The following is a 17312-nucleotide window of genomic DNA, read 5'->3' on the forward strand; positions in this document are numbered from 1 at the left end:
ATTTTTTTCTCAAGATAATTGAAGGCTAGTATTGTTGAAAAGAAAAAATTAGAATTTAAAGATGAAATTCTTAATTTAAAAAATTGCATTTCTGTGTTTAAATTAAGTGGTGGTGGTGTTGTTTTTTAGGGTGCCACAGTTCGTAATGAAATGGATTCTGTCATCATTAGCCGGATAGTAAAAGGAGGTGCTGCAGAGAAAAGTGGTCTCTTACATGAAGGAGATGAAGTTCTGGAGATTAATGGCATTGAAATTAGGGGGAAAGATGTCAATGAGGTTTTTGACTTGTTGGTAAGTTCATACAGGTGAAGAATAATTGATAGCTCTTAAGAAATTTTGGGGGGGCTGGGGTTGGGGCTCAGTGGTAGAGTGCTCACCTAGCATGCCTGAGGCACTGAGTTCGATCCTCAGCACCACATAAAAACAAAATAATGTGCCCACCTTAAAAAACAAAACAAAACAAAAAACCTAAAGATACATAAATAAAATTTTTTTTAAAGAAATTGGGTTTTTGTTGTTGTTGTTAGACTTAGAATTTCTTTTTTTTTTTTTTTTTTTTGTACTATGGTTTGAACCTGGGGGTGCTTAAACATTGAGCCACATTCCTAACTGTTTTTATATTTTATTTAGAGACAGGGCCCTGTTAAGTTGCTTAGGTCCTTACTAAAATGTTGAGGCTGGCTTTACACTTGAAATCCTCCTGCCTCAGCCTCCCAAACTTCTGGGATTACTGGCATGCACCACCATGCCTGGTGCAAAATGCCTTCTGATCATTATTTTTAACCCTTTTTATTGACTAACTTTATAGATTGAGCAATGCTCCCGCTGCTTAGGTACCAGAAGTTATAATGATTCCTGTCAAGTTTGGAGGTGAATGAAGGCTTCTGCTGAATGAAGCAGTCAGTGTTAGGCAATAAGAGGGCACCTAGCAGTAAAACTCTATATAGTTAAAAAATGATGGACACAGTTAGGCAATAATAGGGGGAACCTAGCAGTAAAACTCTATATAGTTAAAAAATGGATGACACACACAAGGCGTCTGGAAATTATGGATATTTGCATATAAGACTATGGAGGAGTTCCAGAATAGTCCAGTTTGGGGAATATTGATCATAGTATTATGGGATGATTTTCATAAATATGGATTTTAACAATCACTTTATCTTTTCATTATAGTCTGATATGCATGGTACTTTGACATTTGTTCTGATTCCCAGTCAACAGATGAAGCCTCCTCCAGCCAAGGAAACAGTAGTAAGTGATTTTTTAAATGTCCATTATTTATTGTTCCTTGCTTGTTATTACTTACCTATATCAGAAATTTCACTGTGAATATTTCTTACACTCAAGTAAAAAAGGCCAATTCATTATTTATATTTAAATAAATATAAAATAATGAACATTTCAAACTGAAACTCTGAATCTTTTTAAAATTAAAAGAAAATAATTTGTTTCATAATTTTTTTGAAAATTGAGCTTTGTCTAACACTGAACTTTGTCTTTTTCTCAAGTTATAAGTAGGTTTATTTAACTTAGTATAGGAGAAATAGTTCTTTTATAAAGTGTGTGTAAGTCTTAGAGTGTATTGCTGTATGTTAAACATTTATTGAGCTCTATGAAAGGATGGCCTTCATTTACCTTAGAAACCCAGCAATTTCACTCTTTGGTATATATCCAAGAGAAATGAAAACATATTCACAGAAAAACTTGTATATGTATATTCATAGCAGCCAGAAAGTAGAAAATCCTAGATATCCACCAACTGATAAATGTAAAACAGTTTGATTTATACACACAATGGGGTACTATTTGATAATAAAAAAGTCTACAATAAGTATACACGCTACAACATGGATGAACTTGAAAAAGTTATTCCATGTTAAAGAAACCAGTCAAAAGACCATGTATTGGTTCATTTATATGAAATATCTAGAATACATAAATTTATAGAAATAGAATGTAGATTGGTGGTTCCTTACATTTAGGGGTAGGGATTTGGGAGAGAATGGGAATGATTGCTAATCAGTCCCAGGTTGTTCTGGTGGGGGTAATAAAAATGTTTTTTAAAGTGTTTGTGGTGATAATTACATAACTACAGATATACTGAAAATCATCCAGTTGTAAACATAAATGAACTGTATAGTATATGAATTATATCTCAAACTTTAAAATGATAAACTTTAAAGTGCTTCATTAACAGGGAAGCCTGATCTATTCCTACTGATTATTCTTTATCTTTATAAAAGCATAATGGTTTAAGAAAGAACACCATTTCATTTTTTTCTCAATATTTCATCATAGGCATGCTTTATATTTTGGCTATTATTCTATGTTTTCCCCTTATTCTTTATGGAACATATTGAAATTGATGCTGCATCTGCAACCTTCCTTCTGCTTGCAATTTGTAGAAAGAGAAATGAAAAAAAAAAAAAAAGTTCTCTGAATTTGAACAGTCTGATTCTCTGTGCACTTTTCCTTTCCATATATCTCTCCTGTAAATAATCCCTGAACTTCAAAAGTAGCTCTGCAAACAGAGGAGGGTTGGAATATCCCTTACTTAAAAATTTATAATATATTCTTCCTGAATAAATAACTTTTGTCTTTTAAGAATGAATGTCAAGGGGCTGAGACTGTGGCTCAGCAGTAGAGCACTTGCCTTGCACATGTGAGACCCTGGGTTTGAACCTCAGCACCACATAAAATAAATAAATAAAATAAAATAAAGGTATTATGTCCAGCTATAACTAAAAAATAAATATCCAAAAAGATGAATATCAAAGGTTGATACATTTTATCAACATTTCCTCTATTCATGTAGTCTGGAATTCTCTAAAAGAAAACCCATATCTTCAGTATATAAAATGAATCTAAGTGTTATGTTGATACTAATTTTGATATTTTCTGCATAATCAGAATATTGAAGTAATTAATTTAGAACACAGATTGCTCCAGCATAAGAATGCATTTACTTGCGCTTCAGTGGCTATTTAACTCTCACCTTCATTATTTAGAATAAAAGACTGGTTTAATCTGAAAATCAAGGAAATATCTATTAGAGGTTTGTGGGAAAATATAGATTCATTGTGAGCAGTCTTAAGAGCCACTTAAATCAGAAAATGAAATCAACTTCAAGACTTAAGTTAATCAAAAGGGATAAGGAAGGGCAATATATACTGTTAAAAGGAACCATTCACCAACAAGACATAACAATTATCAATATTTATGCACCAAATAATGGTGCTGCAACGTTCATAAAACAAACTCTCCTCAAGTTCAAGAATCAAATAAACCACAACACAATAATTATGGGTGACTTTAACACACCTCTCTCACCATTGGACAGATCCTCCAAACAAAAGTTGAATAAAGAAACTATAGAACTCAGTAACACAATCAATAACCTAGACTTAACCGACATATATAGAATATATCAACCACCATCAAGTGGATATACTTTTTTCTCAGCAGCACATAGATCCTTCTCAAAAATAGACCATATATTATGCCATAGGGCAACTCTTAGTAAATATAAAGGTGTGGAGATAATAGCATGCATCTTATCTGATCATAATGGAATGAAACTGGAAATCAATGATAAAAGAAGGAAGGAAAAATCCTACATCACTTGGAAAATGAACAATATGTTACTGAATGATCAATGGGTTACAGAAGACATAAAGGAGGAAATCAAAAAATTCTTAGAGATAAATGAAAATACAGACACTGCATATCAAAATCTATGGGACATAATGAAAGCAGTTTTAAGAGGGAAATTCATTGCGTGGAGTTCATTCCTCAAAAAAAGAAAAAAACCAACAAATAAATGAGCTCACACTTCATCCCAAAACCCTAGAAAAGGAAGAGCAAAACAACAGCAAATGTAGCAGAAGGCAAGAAATAATTAAAATCAGAGTGGAAATCAGCAAAATTGAAACAAAAGAAACTATTGAAAAAATTGACAAAACTAAAAGTTGGTTCTTCGAAAAAATAAATAAGATCGTCAGACCCTTAACCATGCTAACGAAGAGAAGAAGAGAGAGAACTCAAATTACTAACATACGGGATGAAAAAGGCAATATCACAACACACGCTACAGAAATACAGAAGATAATTAGAAATTATTTTGAAACCCTATATTCCAATAAAATAGAAGATAGTGAAGACATCGATAAATTCCTTAAATCATATGATTTGCCCAGATTGAGTCAGGAGGATACACACAATTTATTTATTTATTTATTTATTTTTGAGAGAGAATTTTTTTTTTTTTTTTTTTTTTTTTTAGAGAGAGAGAGAGAGAGAATTTATTAACATTTATTTTTTAGTTCTCGGCGTACACAACATCTTTGTATGTGGTGCTGAGGATCGAACCCGGGCCGCATGCATGCCAGGCAAGCGCGCTATTGCTTGAGCCACATCCCCAGCCCCAGAGAGAGAATTTTTTAATATTTACTTTTTAGTTTTCGGCAGACACAACATCTTTGTTTGTATGTGGTGCTGAGGATCGAACCCGGGCCGCACACATGCCAGGCGAGAGCGCTATCGCTTGAACCACATCCCCAGCCTCGGATACACACAATTTAAACAGACCAATATCAGTCAAGGAAATAGAAGAAGCCATCAAAAGACTACCAACCAAGAAAAGCCCAGGACCGGATGGGTATACAGCAGAGTTTTACAAAACCTTTAAAGAAGAATTAATACCAATATTTCTCAAGTTATTTCAGGAAATAGGAAAAGAGGGAGCTCTTCCAAATTCATTCTATGAGGCCAACATCACCCTGATTCTGAAACCAGACAAAGACACTTCAAAGAAAGAAAACTACAGACCAATATTTCTAATGAACCTAGATGCAAAAATTCTCAATAAAATTCTGGCTAATCAGATACAAAAACATATCAAAGGGGCTGGGGATGTGGCTCAAGCGGTAGCGTGCTCGCCTGCCATGTGTGTGGCCCAGGTTCAATCCTCAGCACTACATACAAAACAAAGATGTTGTGTCTGCCGATAACTAAAAAATAAATAATAAAATTCTCTCTCTCTCTCTCTCTCTCTCTCTCCCCCCCCCGCCCACTCTCTAAAAAAAAAACAAAAAACAAAAACATATCAAAAAATTGTACACCATGATCAAGTAGGATTTATCCCTGGGATGCAAGGCTGGTTCAATATACGGAAATCAATAAATGTTATTCACCACATCAATAGACTTAAAGATAAGAACCATATGATCATCTCAATAGACGCAGAAAAAGCATTTGACAAAGTACAGCATCCCTTTGTGTTCAAAACACTAGAAAAACTAGGGATAACAGGAACTTACCTCAACATTGTAAAAGCTATCCATGCTAAGCCTCAGGCTAGCATCATTCTGAATGGAGAAAAACTGAAAGCAATCCCTCTAAAATCTGGAACAAGACAGGGATGCCCTCTATCACCACTTCTATTCAATATAGTTCTCGAAACACTGGCCAGAGCAATTAGACAGACGAAAGCAATTAAAGGCATAAAGATAGGAAAAGAAGAACTTAAATTATCACTATTTACGGATGACATGATCCTTTACTTAGAAGACCCAAAAGGGTCTACAAAGAAACTACTAGAACTAATAAATGAATTCAGCAAAGTGGCAGGATATAAAATCAACACGCATAAATCAAAGGCATTCCTGTACATCAGCGACAAATCTTCTGAAATGGAAATGAGGACAACCACCCCATTCACAATATCCTCAAAAAAAAAAAAAAAAAAAAATACTTGGGAATCAACCTAACAAAAGAGGTGAAAGATTTATACAATGAAAACTACAGAACCCTAAAGAGAGAAATAGAAGAAGATCTTAGAAGATGGAAAAATATACCCTGTTCATGGATAGACAGAACTAACATCATCAAAATGGTGATATTACCAAAAGTTCTCTATAGGTTTAATGCAATGCCAATCAAAATCCCAAAGGTATTTCTTGTAGAAATAGAGAAAGCAATCATGAAATTCATCTGGAAAAATAGCAAAAGCAATTCTAAGCAGGAAGAGTGAATCAGGTGGTATAGCGATACCAGACTTCAAACTATACTACAGAGCAACAGTAACAAAAACAGCATGGTACTGGTACCAAAACAGGTGGGTGGACCAATGGTACAGAATAGAGGACACAGAGACCAATCCACAAAATTACAACCATCTTAAATTTGATAAAGGGGCTAAAAGCATGCAATGGAGGAAGGATAGCATCTTCAACAAATGGTGCTGGGAAAACTGGAAATCCATATGCAACAAAATGAATCTGAATCCTTTTCTCTCGCCATGCACAAAAGTTAACTCAAAATGGATCAAGGAGCTTGATATCAAAACAAAGACTCTGCGTCTGATAGAAGAAGAGTTAATAACAAGAGTTAATAACAAGAATCAACAAATGGAACTTACACAAACTAAAAAGTTTTTTCTCAGCAAGAGAAACAATAAGAGAGGTAAATAGGGAGCCTACATCCTGGGAACAAATTTTTACTCCTCACACTTCAGATAGAGCCCTAATATCCAGAGTATACAAAGAACTCAAAAAATTAAACAATAAGGAAACAAATAACCCAATCAACAAATGGGCCAAGGACCTGATCAGACACTTCTCAGAGGAGGACATACAATCAATCAACAAGTACCCGAAAAAATGCTCATCTAGCAGTCAGAGAAATGCAAATTAAAACCACGCTAAGATACCATCTCACTCCAGTAAGAATGGCAGTCATTAGGAAGTCAAACAACAACAAGTGCTGGCAAGGATGTGGGGAAAAGGGTACACGTGTACATTGCTGGTGGGACTGCAAATTGGTGCGGCCAATTTGGAAAGCAGTATGGAGATTCCTCGGAAAGCTGGGAATGGAACCACCATTTGACCCTTCTCAGACTATTACCCAAAGACCTTAAAAGAGCATACTATAGGGACACTGCTACATTGATGTTCATAGCAGCACAATTCACAATAGCTAGACTGTGGAACCAACCTAGATGCCCTTCAATAGATGAATGGATTAAAAAAATGTGGCATTTATACACAATGGAGTATTACTCAGCACTAAAAAATGACAAAATCATGGCATTTGCAGGGAAATGGATGACATTAGAGCAGATTATGCTAAGTGAAGCTAGCCAATCCCTAAAAAACAAATGCCAAATGTCTTCTTTGATATAAGAAGGGCAACTAAGAACAGAGCAGGGAGGAAGAGCATGAGAAGAAGATTACCATTAAACAGGGACGAGAGGTGGGAGGGAAAGGGAGAGAGAAGGGAAATTGCATGGAAATGGAAGGAGACCCTCATTGTTGTACAAAATTACATATAAGAGGAAGTGAGGGGAAGGAAAAAAAACAAGAGAGAGAAATGAATTATAGTAGATGGAGTAGAGAGAGAAGATGGGAGGGGAGGGGAAGGGGGATAAGAGGATAGGAAAGGTAGCAGAATACAACAGTCACTAATATGGCATCATGTAAAAATGTGGATGTGTAACCGATGTGATTCTGCAATCTGTATATGGGGTAAAAATGGGAGTTCATAATCCACTTGAATCAAATGTATGAAATATGATATGTCAGGAGCTTTGTAATATTTTGAACAACTAATAATAATAAAAAAGAAATAGTTATAAAAATAAAGGGAAGGGGAGAGAAAGGGGAAAAGAGAAATGATGCCAGGTTTACCTCTGTTAAAATATAGCTTTTGATTAATAGGTATCTTTTCAAAGTAAAAAGAGTGATGTGTAGTGTTCCTCTTTTCCTTCCTTTCCTCCTTTTCAACTCTCATTTTGCACTATCTCTTGCAAAGTTTTTATCAAAAGCTATCTGGCTTAAAATAGACTTCTATTATTAAAATTCTCATTGAAGCTTTTCCACAAAGGAAACAATGATAGGAAATCATAATTTTGGTGTCGAAGTGGAATATCTGTGGAATTAGTGTCTATATAAATTAAAAACAGCTTATTGAGAATCATTATTGTATGGATCAGAATTTTATAAGAACAGCAAAAGATATCTTTATGTTCTGTTTTGTGGTGTTAAAAAGAAGCATTTAATTATTTAAGAAGATGTACAAAATAGACATTATCTGCAGCCCCAGTATAATCACTTACCAAATTATAATGTCATACATAGCCAGAATAAGCTAGATCAAGAGAACTACTGTCTGAGATGTTAAATATTTGTTGTATCACACAGCAAAACAGTGGCTGCTTTTTTAGAACAGGACAAGAGTTCTGGCACCTTTGTAGTTCACAACCTGGATGACTGGCACAGTCATAGAAAACATAAATATTGTTCAAATTGTATAGCTTTCTTCTCTCATAGAACCTTAATTAAAAGGTCAGATATTTCCCAAACAAGTCTGTAAAACTTTAGATTATTCTATCTTGGAATGAAAAATAATATAAAAGGACATAATTTTCTTTTTTTTTTTTAATAAGAATAAGACTTTTTAAAATCTACTTTAATGCCCTAGTACAACAGAGGAGTACATTGAAATGAAGGGGGAATTACACTGCTTATTAATGATGGATTATATACCTGAAAATTCATAGACTGTTGACTATTCAGTAAATATTAGATACTATTTACTTTGTCCCTGGCACTACAGAGTAAAGAAAAGTTGAGATGCATTTATTTTACCATCAAAGAAATAAAACGTATTATACAATTTTCATTTTAATTTTTTTTCTCATTTGGAAGAACATTTTTATGGATGAGTATTTTATCAGAAAATACCAAAAATATAAATTCCATGTATATTGGATGAATGTTCCTTTTCAAATTAGGGCAGTTGCTCGATTTGGTTTGCTATTGTTGCTCTGAGGTAATATCTGTTTGTCTAGTAAACATCAATTGGATGTCCTACAGATAACGCAAATTTATCCCCTATTTAAAAAAACAGAAGAGAACAAATTATAAAGAAAATTTCTTTCTTGGTGGATGAAGGAGAGGAGGAATCCCAGAGTCAGTGGGAGATGATTGAAAACTGTGGCTTGATGCTGCAACATTTTTTGACTCACTTTTACTATTTTTCTCTTACAAAATTACAAGTAAGGGTTGGGGCTGTAGCTTATTGTAGAGCGCACACCTCGCACATGTGAGGTACTGGGTTTGATCCTCAGCACCACATAAAAATAAATAAAGATATTGTGTCTAACTACAACTGGAAAAAAATTTTTAAAATTACAAGTGGTTTTGAAAATTAAAGGTAAATCTACTATAATAAGAATATAATATAGACTATAATAATATTTCTATATAATATATAAATAAAAATTACTAAGAAAATTATTTTAGAACATTTGCTTCATAGGAAAGATGTAAATAAACTAATGAATCCTTATCCCTTTATTTCATCATTTAAGACTTCATCTGTGAACAGCTTATATGTACTAAAAAAAATGGAGAAAAAAAATGTTGGGCCAGAGATAATTTTGTACAAACAGTTCTATAATTTGAACAGAAGATTTCATTATATTTAGAAACTGTTTTGAGCAGCCACACTGTGCTGGGATTATCACAGCACTGTTAGACCCTAAAGCTTCTCTCCTTCATTTATAAAAGACTTTGTTCTTCTTTATATAGAAAACAAAATAAGCAACTAACAGGGACCATTGGTGAAAATAACTTCTACAATTGACAAGACTTTATCAGTGAAACATATAGGCAGACATTATATAATACATATTAAGGCAGTATCCAGACTTTAGCTCATTCACATAGTTATATTTCTCCAACCTGAAATTTTGCTTGGAAAAATATTAAAGAATTTATTATTAATTTTTCAATGTTGCTTTTGCTCTTATTTTTAGGGTACATTTTAGATGTGACTAGATAAACTTGTCATAAGCAAAGCACATTTTTATGGACCCCTCTTCCCATCCTACACAAAGAGGGACTCCATGCCAACCCATTTAAATCAGGATAGTCAGGATGAGAACTGCTTATGCAGAAATAAATGGAAAAGTATCTGGGAGATTTTGTTGACCTGTGGCAAAGGTTATAAACCTAGGTGTTCCCTCTTCACCGGTCTTTTTATTTCTCTTAGGGTGGAAGTTCTCAAAGATTTCTTTACCTAACAGTTATCCCAGGAATCTGATGAAAATGCAGAATCTAAAAGTCTAAAGTGTGGCATAAGAACTCACCATTTTAATAAACATCTCAGGCAGGTGATCTGGCAAAACACTTTGCTAAACACTTAGCAAAACACTTTCTGCTTTCAGAAAGTGATTTGATAAATTCTCAGTCAGGCTGACCACTAGTCCAATTTGTTAGATTTTTGAAAAGCTTGATTAAAATGCACCCTCTAGGGCTGGGGTTGTGGCTCAGTGGCAGAGCACTTGCCTAGCACTGGGTTCAATTCTTAGCAATGCATAAAAATAAACAAATAAAATAAAGGCATGCTGTCCATCTACAACTAAAAAAAAAAAAAAGAGCAAACAAAGGCATACTGTCCATCTACAACAACAAAAAAAAATGATCCCTCCACTACTTCAGTGATGCTTTTTTTGGCTAATAGGTAACTATTTAAACAAATTTTAAAAGCATTAGTAATTGACAGGGATGGCACCCCAGCAGTTTTTTTAAATGCATCTCTCTAGATCATTCTACTTATAAGATACTTTTCTCATGTCAAGATTATAATTTTGTATATATACTCTTTTTAATAAATCTCCCAACTATGTTTCCTTTTTTTTTTTTTTTTATGGTGCTGAGGATTGAACCTAGGGCCTTGTGCATGCAAGGCAAACACTACCAAATGAGCTATATCCCCAGCCCCCAACTGTGTTTCAATTCACTACTAATCCACATAACTTTCTAAAATTCATTTTTGTACTGATTGATTAAAGTGCTCAAGAAAACTCTATAATGTTTTCACATCAAGAAAAGGCTCCTTGGGGCTATAGTTAGATGCCAGCAGCATACTATCAAATTGGGCAAGACATTGTGACCATATTTGACCCAAGACTACATACCATTTTATTCATGTGAAGTAAAATATAAGGAAATCAGTATTCCTAGAAATTAGGATGGTGTTTACCCTTGGAGAGAGGATAAGGTAAATAGTGACTCCATGGCACAAGTGAAAGAAGGTGGGGACTTCTGTGATGCTGGTGATATTCTGGTTCTTGAATTAGGTGTTGATTATACATGTGTCCATTTATGAAAATGTATTGTGCTGTCTACACTTAGGATTATTTTTATTTTTTTATACTTGTATAAATATATGAATGAAAAGTTGCTATCAAAAGCAGACCAATATTTAAGTTCTACTTGTTAGCTGTTTTACATTTTTTTCTCAGTGTTGCTTTTTGCATATTCAGAGTGTTCCTCATCTCTTGTTTATACTAGTTAATAACTTTTTTATAGTTAAGAGATATTCTGTATCTGATACCTCAAACCAAATTTCTAAAAGAGAATATTCCCCCCTCTCAATTATTTTTTACTGGTGTATTATATTTGTACATGATGTTGGGACTTGTTACATATTCATATATGCATACATTCTAACAATACAGTTTAGCCAATAGAGGCTGTTGCTTTTCACTAGGATTCTAGGCTCTATATAATGCAGATATACATATATGTATGTGTCTATATTTATGGCTTAGAAAGTGTTTGTGTCAAGCATGGTGGCATATGCCTATAAATCCCAGCAGATCAGGAGGCTGAGGCCAGAAGATCACAAGTTCAAGGCCATCCTCAGCAACTTAGTGAGGCCCTAAACAATTTAGCAAGATCCTCAAAATAAAAAATGAAAAGGGCTGGGGATGTGGTTCGGTGGTTAAATGCCTGTTGGTTCAATTCCTGGTACAAAAAAAAAAAAAAGTGTTTGTTTTGATACATTGGGGATTGGACCCATTCTACCACTGAGCTACATCCTAAGCCCTTTTATTTTTATTTTGAGATAAGGTCCGCTAAGTCTGGTCTTGAACTTGTCATCTTTCTATTTTAGTCTCCCCAGTTGTAGGGATTACAGGTGTGAACCACCATACCTGGCTAAAAGGTATTTTATTAAATTTCATATAGTCTGTTATCGTTGATTGAGAGAAGTTAATTTTGTCAGTGTTTCATGTGCTTAAAAGATACTATCATCATTAAAGTGATTTTTGAGGCAGACCAGTATTATCTTTATGGTATACAACCACAGTGATGGTAAGGGTAAAAGATTCAGGAAAAGTCAAATAGCACCTGGATAGAAATGGACTCAGAATTATAAAACTCTTAGGCTATTGATATATTGCTTGGCTTACTGAACTCAAAACTTGTAGTTTAACCTTTCTAGATCAGAAACACTCATTTTGTATAGGTGTTAAATTTCATTAGATGAAGGTACATTTTTACAGATTTTAGAAATGTAATATTTTCAGGTTAGGCAGAAATTAGAAATTAAAGAGAATATTAATACCTTTCTGCCTCCTTAGAAGTAAGAATACTTTGTTATATTTTACAGAAGCATAGGGAAAAAATGGCATAGGAAATAGCTTACATTTCCATAAAGTTAATGTGAGTTCTTAATTACCTCTCATGCAAAATAACATGGCACGTTCTTTGATTTATTCTGATATGCAAAAAGCATGTTAGCAAAAATTATAACTTGTACTTTGAATAATATTTCAATTCTACATAGTATTCAAACAGGTATTGATTATAATCATAGATAATTTTAGCAGTTTGGAGTGTTTGTTTCATTAACCTTTCGAAGAAGTGCTGAGAAATTAAGGTGCAGTTGCACTGAGAGTGGGATCGAGGCTTACAACAGCCCCAGGGAAACCAACACTTGTTCATATGAGAGGTATAGTGAGATTAGAGTCTACGTTTACTGAGAAGCAGTGGTTTAGAAACTGCACACTTTATTGAAGTCTCATTGTTCTCAAAGGTCAGACAATTTCTATTACATTTCTTCAGCTTCTCAAGCTTTCTAAGGCACCTTTGCACCCTAGCTTTTTAGCTGCAAACAGTAAAGTAGTTTAGACACTCTTTACATATTCGCAATCCACAGAGAGAAAACAACAGATGAGCCTAGCAAATTAAGCCCCAAAATACTGCTACTTAACGAAATACCCTTCTTTCAGCTCATTTCTGTGCACTGATAAAGCATTTTAACATTTAAATTATATTTGTGATAAATATTTTTGTTGCCATTTTATTATTGTAGCTTATTGTCTTTATTTTTTATTTTCCATCCTTAGATCCATGTTAAAGCTCATTTTGACTATGACCCCTCAGATGATCCTTATGTTCCATGTCGAGAGTTAGGACTGTCGTTTCAAAAAGGGGACATACTTCATATCATCAGTCAAGAAGATCCAAACTGGTGGCAGGCCTACAGGGAAGGGGATGAAGATAATCAGCCTCTAGCTGGGCTTGTTCCAGGTAATCAGCAATATAATAGAAACTACATAGTATTAAAAGAACATTTAAGGGCCTGGGAGTATAGCTTAGTGGCAGGGCATGTGCTTAGCATGCACAAGGATCTGAGTTTATTCCTTAGCACCCCTCCCCCAAAAAAATTATTTTCAGGTATAGGTCTGAAAAGAAGATGAAGGTCAGTCATCTTGAAAGACTCCTATACTAAAATCTTAATCTTATGAGGAAAATACATTTTCCATTGTTTGTATCATTGGTAACTTAAAGGTAAAAAGCAAAAATTATTAATGTGTACATACATACAAACACAAGGAGGGATTACAAATAATAAATCCAAGAGGGCATGTTGATTGTGCCTTGGAATCAAAACGTGATGAATACCCACATATTACTTTAGAAAGCTAATGCCTAGAATTGATGTTTGAGATAATCCTAAGTGACCAAAATCATTATAAGATCTAGCATAGTACTTACTACATACTAAATGCTCAATGAAAACTTTTTGGAAGTTGAACTAATTACATTTTCTAATGTGGATTTATTATTTATCTTTTTATAATAGTTATAATAATTTAGTGAGATACAAGGACTGATTGAGCAGGATTGAAATGATTAACATTTGGAGACTTATATATGATAGCTAACATTACTAATCTAATGGGTGGCAGAAGGAGTTGCAAGGGATAACACAACACACACACACACACACACACACACGAAGAATTACTTCTAATAAAAATTTAAAAATAGTTTTATCCTTTTATCTTAAATATCTTACTCTTTCTGCTTTTTCCTTCTGTTATTAAGGGAAAAGCTTTCAGCAGCAAAGGGAAGCCATGAAGCAAACCATAGAAGAAGATAAGGAGCCAGAAAAGTCAGGTTAGACGTTTATACTTGATATTAATAAGAGATGTCTTGAGTTTTCATCTGGAACCATGTTTAAACTTGCATATCAGAACTGTCAAGAAAGATATATTCATGGGAAATATGATGTAAGAGGCAAAATATTATATTAGATTGATAAAGAAAGATTTTAAATTATTAAAGATTATCTCTGTGGTGTATTAATGGAAAATTATAAATACTTTTGGGAAATAGGTCTATGCATAGTGTATTTGAATATCTATAAATTTAAATGAAAAACAAGTTTGAGTTCTTCAGGTTGAAATGTGTACCTTTGTTTAATAAAACAAATACCACATTTACACTCACTTGTGATTTCTCAACAGGAAAACTATGGTGTGCAAAGAAGAATAAAAAGAAAAGGAAAAAAGTTTTATATAATGCCAATAAAAATGATGGTAAGTTCTACTCTCAGGTATACCTGGGTTTATATCTGAAAGGAGTCTAAGTCTAATGCTAGAAAGAAATTAAAATAGTATTTTCAATTAGTTTTTTTTCCACAGTCCTATATTGACCCTAAATGTAACATGTGCTTAAGAAAGTCATTAAGTAGAAATTATTTTCTTTTAGAGTCCTGTGAGTAATATGATGTTTTAAATTCTGGGAAAAACTGATAAAAAGTAAAGTAATATTAAACATATGTGGTGTTATATTGATGGTTTCTTTTAATTTCTTAAATTCTTTCTACAAATATGGCTTGCTTAAATAACTAATTCTTACAAAACATGTCTGAAGTGAAAAATACATGTTTTGTCATTCATGGCACACATTCCAGAGGCAACTCATTTCGCAGAGCCCATTACTTGCTAGCTGAGTCAGGAGCACAGGAATTTTTTTTTTTTTTTTTTTTTTTTTTTTTTGGACTGGTTGCTAAGATTAAAAAGTGTTGAAGTTGTAGCTTCTCTTAAAATCAAGAGCTCTAATAACACTGGGCTTGTATTCCTAATTGACAATTATCACTGGACATGAATGATAGCTGCTATCCTTATATTTGAGAACCTGCTGTCTTGTTCAACAGTCTCCATCATTCCTAGCTTTTTAAAAACCCGTTCTCATTTTCGATTTAATTATCTTCTTGATTGGTCTTCATGGGCATTTGAATTTGCTACCTGTGCTTTGGTTCATGTTAGAAACAAGGCAAATAATAAAAGCACCCCTTCTTAAACAATTTATAAGACGTATTATCTCAAGAATGTGAAATCTTTAGGAGTAACAAAATAATGAAGATAAAATGTTACAGATTACTAAACTGTTCCATACTATACTAAACCTGAAAGTCAGTTAGCTTTAATTTTTTTCTAAAATAAAACTTATTGAATTTTTTATCTTATCTCTATAGTTGTGATTATTATCCGTTTAATTTTTTGAAACAGTGTAAAATTAACTGGTCTATCTCTCAGAGCTACTAAACCATGGAAAACTTGGTAAATCTGAAGCCTGTAGAGAGATAAACTAACTGTATAAATCAAAATGCAACTGTTTTCTGGTTGTACATGTTAGAAGGAACTCAAAATAGAGAAAGCATTTTGAGAAGGGCAGGAAGTACATTTGTTCTTCATAATTATACCAATAATATTTTTAATGAATAGCTACCATTTGTAATATCTACTCTATTCCATGGCAGCATCTATTTGTATGCTTTTAGTTCTCACAGTAAATTCCTTGAGATTACAGATGATAGATTCAAGTTCATATATTAAAATGATCTGCTTAAATTCTTACAGCTTAAACAGTTGAGCTGGAATTTAAACAAATGTAGTTTGAGCACTGACCCTGTGCCAGACTCTATACTGAGCATTTGCAAGACTAAGATAGTCCCTGACCCTATGGAATTTATAGCTAAAAAAGTTTGACTTCATATTTGATGCCCTTTCCTAGTTAGGTGAAGTAACGTGAGTGAAGACATGGCAGGCTGCTAGTTGTCTACCTTTGTTCTTACCACTTTAGCTCCGTTTCATTTGGGTTATGGACTTTACAAATGTTACCCCACCCGTGATATTTTGTATCTCCTCTTGAGTCATAATTCTGCATTAGTATTCTAGAATAAAGTAGATATAAGTGCAGAAAGTGTGTATAGCATAAGTCTGACTTGTTTTCAAGTTATACAACTGTAGGACAGTATTCTAGCACTACATTTAAATGTTTGTCTGTGCCTGCTGTTTGTATAAGCATATCCATTATGACTGATTTTAAAAACAACCCCCTTAAGTAGAGTGTTAGTTTCTGCATTTTACAAAAATGATATTTTCTTTAGTTTATTCCCTGGCACCCTACCTTCTGTCAAAGTATTCACTCCAAACTGGTGATTTTATGTTACGATTAGTATAATTGAGTTGTATTAGATATTCAAACACAGTATGAAAGAAGCAGTAAAAATTTCTAAAAGGATTAATATATTTTTATCCGATTTATTTTCATAGCACCCTGGCAAGGATATAATAGCATGGGAAAATGCTCATGATATTATATCACTCACATGTTTCTATCATAATGCAAAAAAAGTTAAGCATTGTAAGGACAGTAAATTGTGCTTTTTTCCAATTTGGGGGGGAAGATCTATAGGTATTTATATCTTTATGATGTGTAGTAATTCTGTCTGAAGGGCTTAACTTTTTCTTTCCTAAAGATTATGACAATGAGGAGATCTTAACTTACGAAGAAATGTCACTTTATCATCAGCCAGCAAATAGGAAAAGACCTATCATCTTGATTGGTCCACAGAACTGTGGCCAGAATGAATTACGTCAAAGGCTCATGAACAAAGAAAAAGATCGATTTGCATCTGCAGTTCCTCGTAAGTTTGGACACATTTCCACATTTCCATTTCCCTGTGCTTGTCAGCTTATCACTTCAGGACCTAACTGGGCAAATTTACATTTATTTCAATTGAAACGATGTCAATGAAAGAAGAACTTTAATAAAATATTTTTTTAAATTTTTTTTTGTCAATAGACCTTTATTTATTTATATGTGGTGCTGAGAATCAAATCCATGGCCACACACATGCTAGGCAAGGGCCGTACCACTGAG

General features: G+C 33.6%; 1 protein-coding gene across 4 annotated transcripts in view; it reads left to right on the forward strand.

Moving 5' to 3' along the window:
• The window catches only part of PALS1 (protein associated with LIN7 1, MAGUK p55 family member), a 96634-nt gene that overhangs the window by 64851 nt on the left and 14471 nt on the right, over window positions 1–17312 (forward strand). For all 4 annotated transcript variants that reach the window (XR_014021593.1, XR_014021594.1, XR_014021595.1 and 1 more), the window contains exons 7-12: window positions 130–291; window positions 1177–1254; window positions 13202–13385; window positions 14187–14258; window positions 14609–14680; window positions 16909–17076. Coding sequence is in view for 1 of the 4 variants with exons in the window: in XM_081291017.1 (XP_081147143.1) it covers window positions 130–291; window positions 1177–1254; window positions 13202–13385; window positions 14187–14258; window positions 14609–14680; window positions 16909–17076 (736 nt within the window). In the remaining 3 variants the exon portion in view is untranslated. The remainder of the gene's footprint in view (window positions 1–129; window positions 292–1176; window positions 1255–13201; window positions 13386–14186; window positions 14259–14608; window positions 14681–16908; window positions 17077–17312) is intronic.

This window comes from Spermophilus citellus (genome assembly GCF_964194105.1).
Source record: "Spermophilus citellus genome assembly, chromosome: 4".
In the NCBI taxonomy this organism is placed as follows: Eukaryota; Metazoa; Chordata; class Mammalia; order Rodentia; family Sciuridae; genus Spermophilus; species Spermophilus citellus.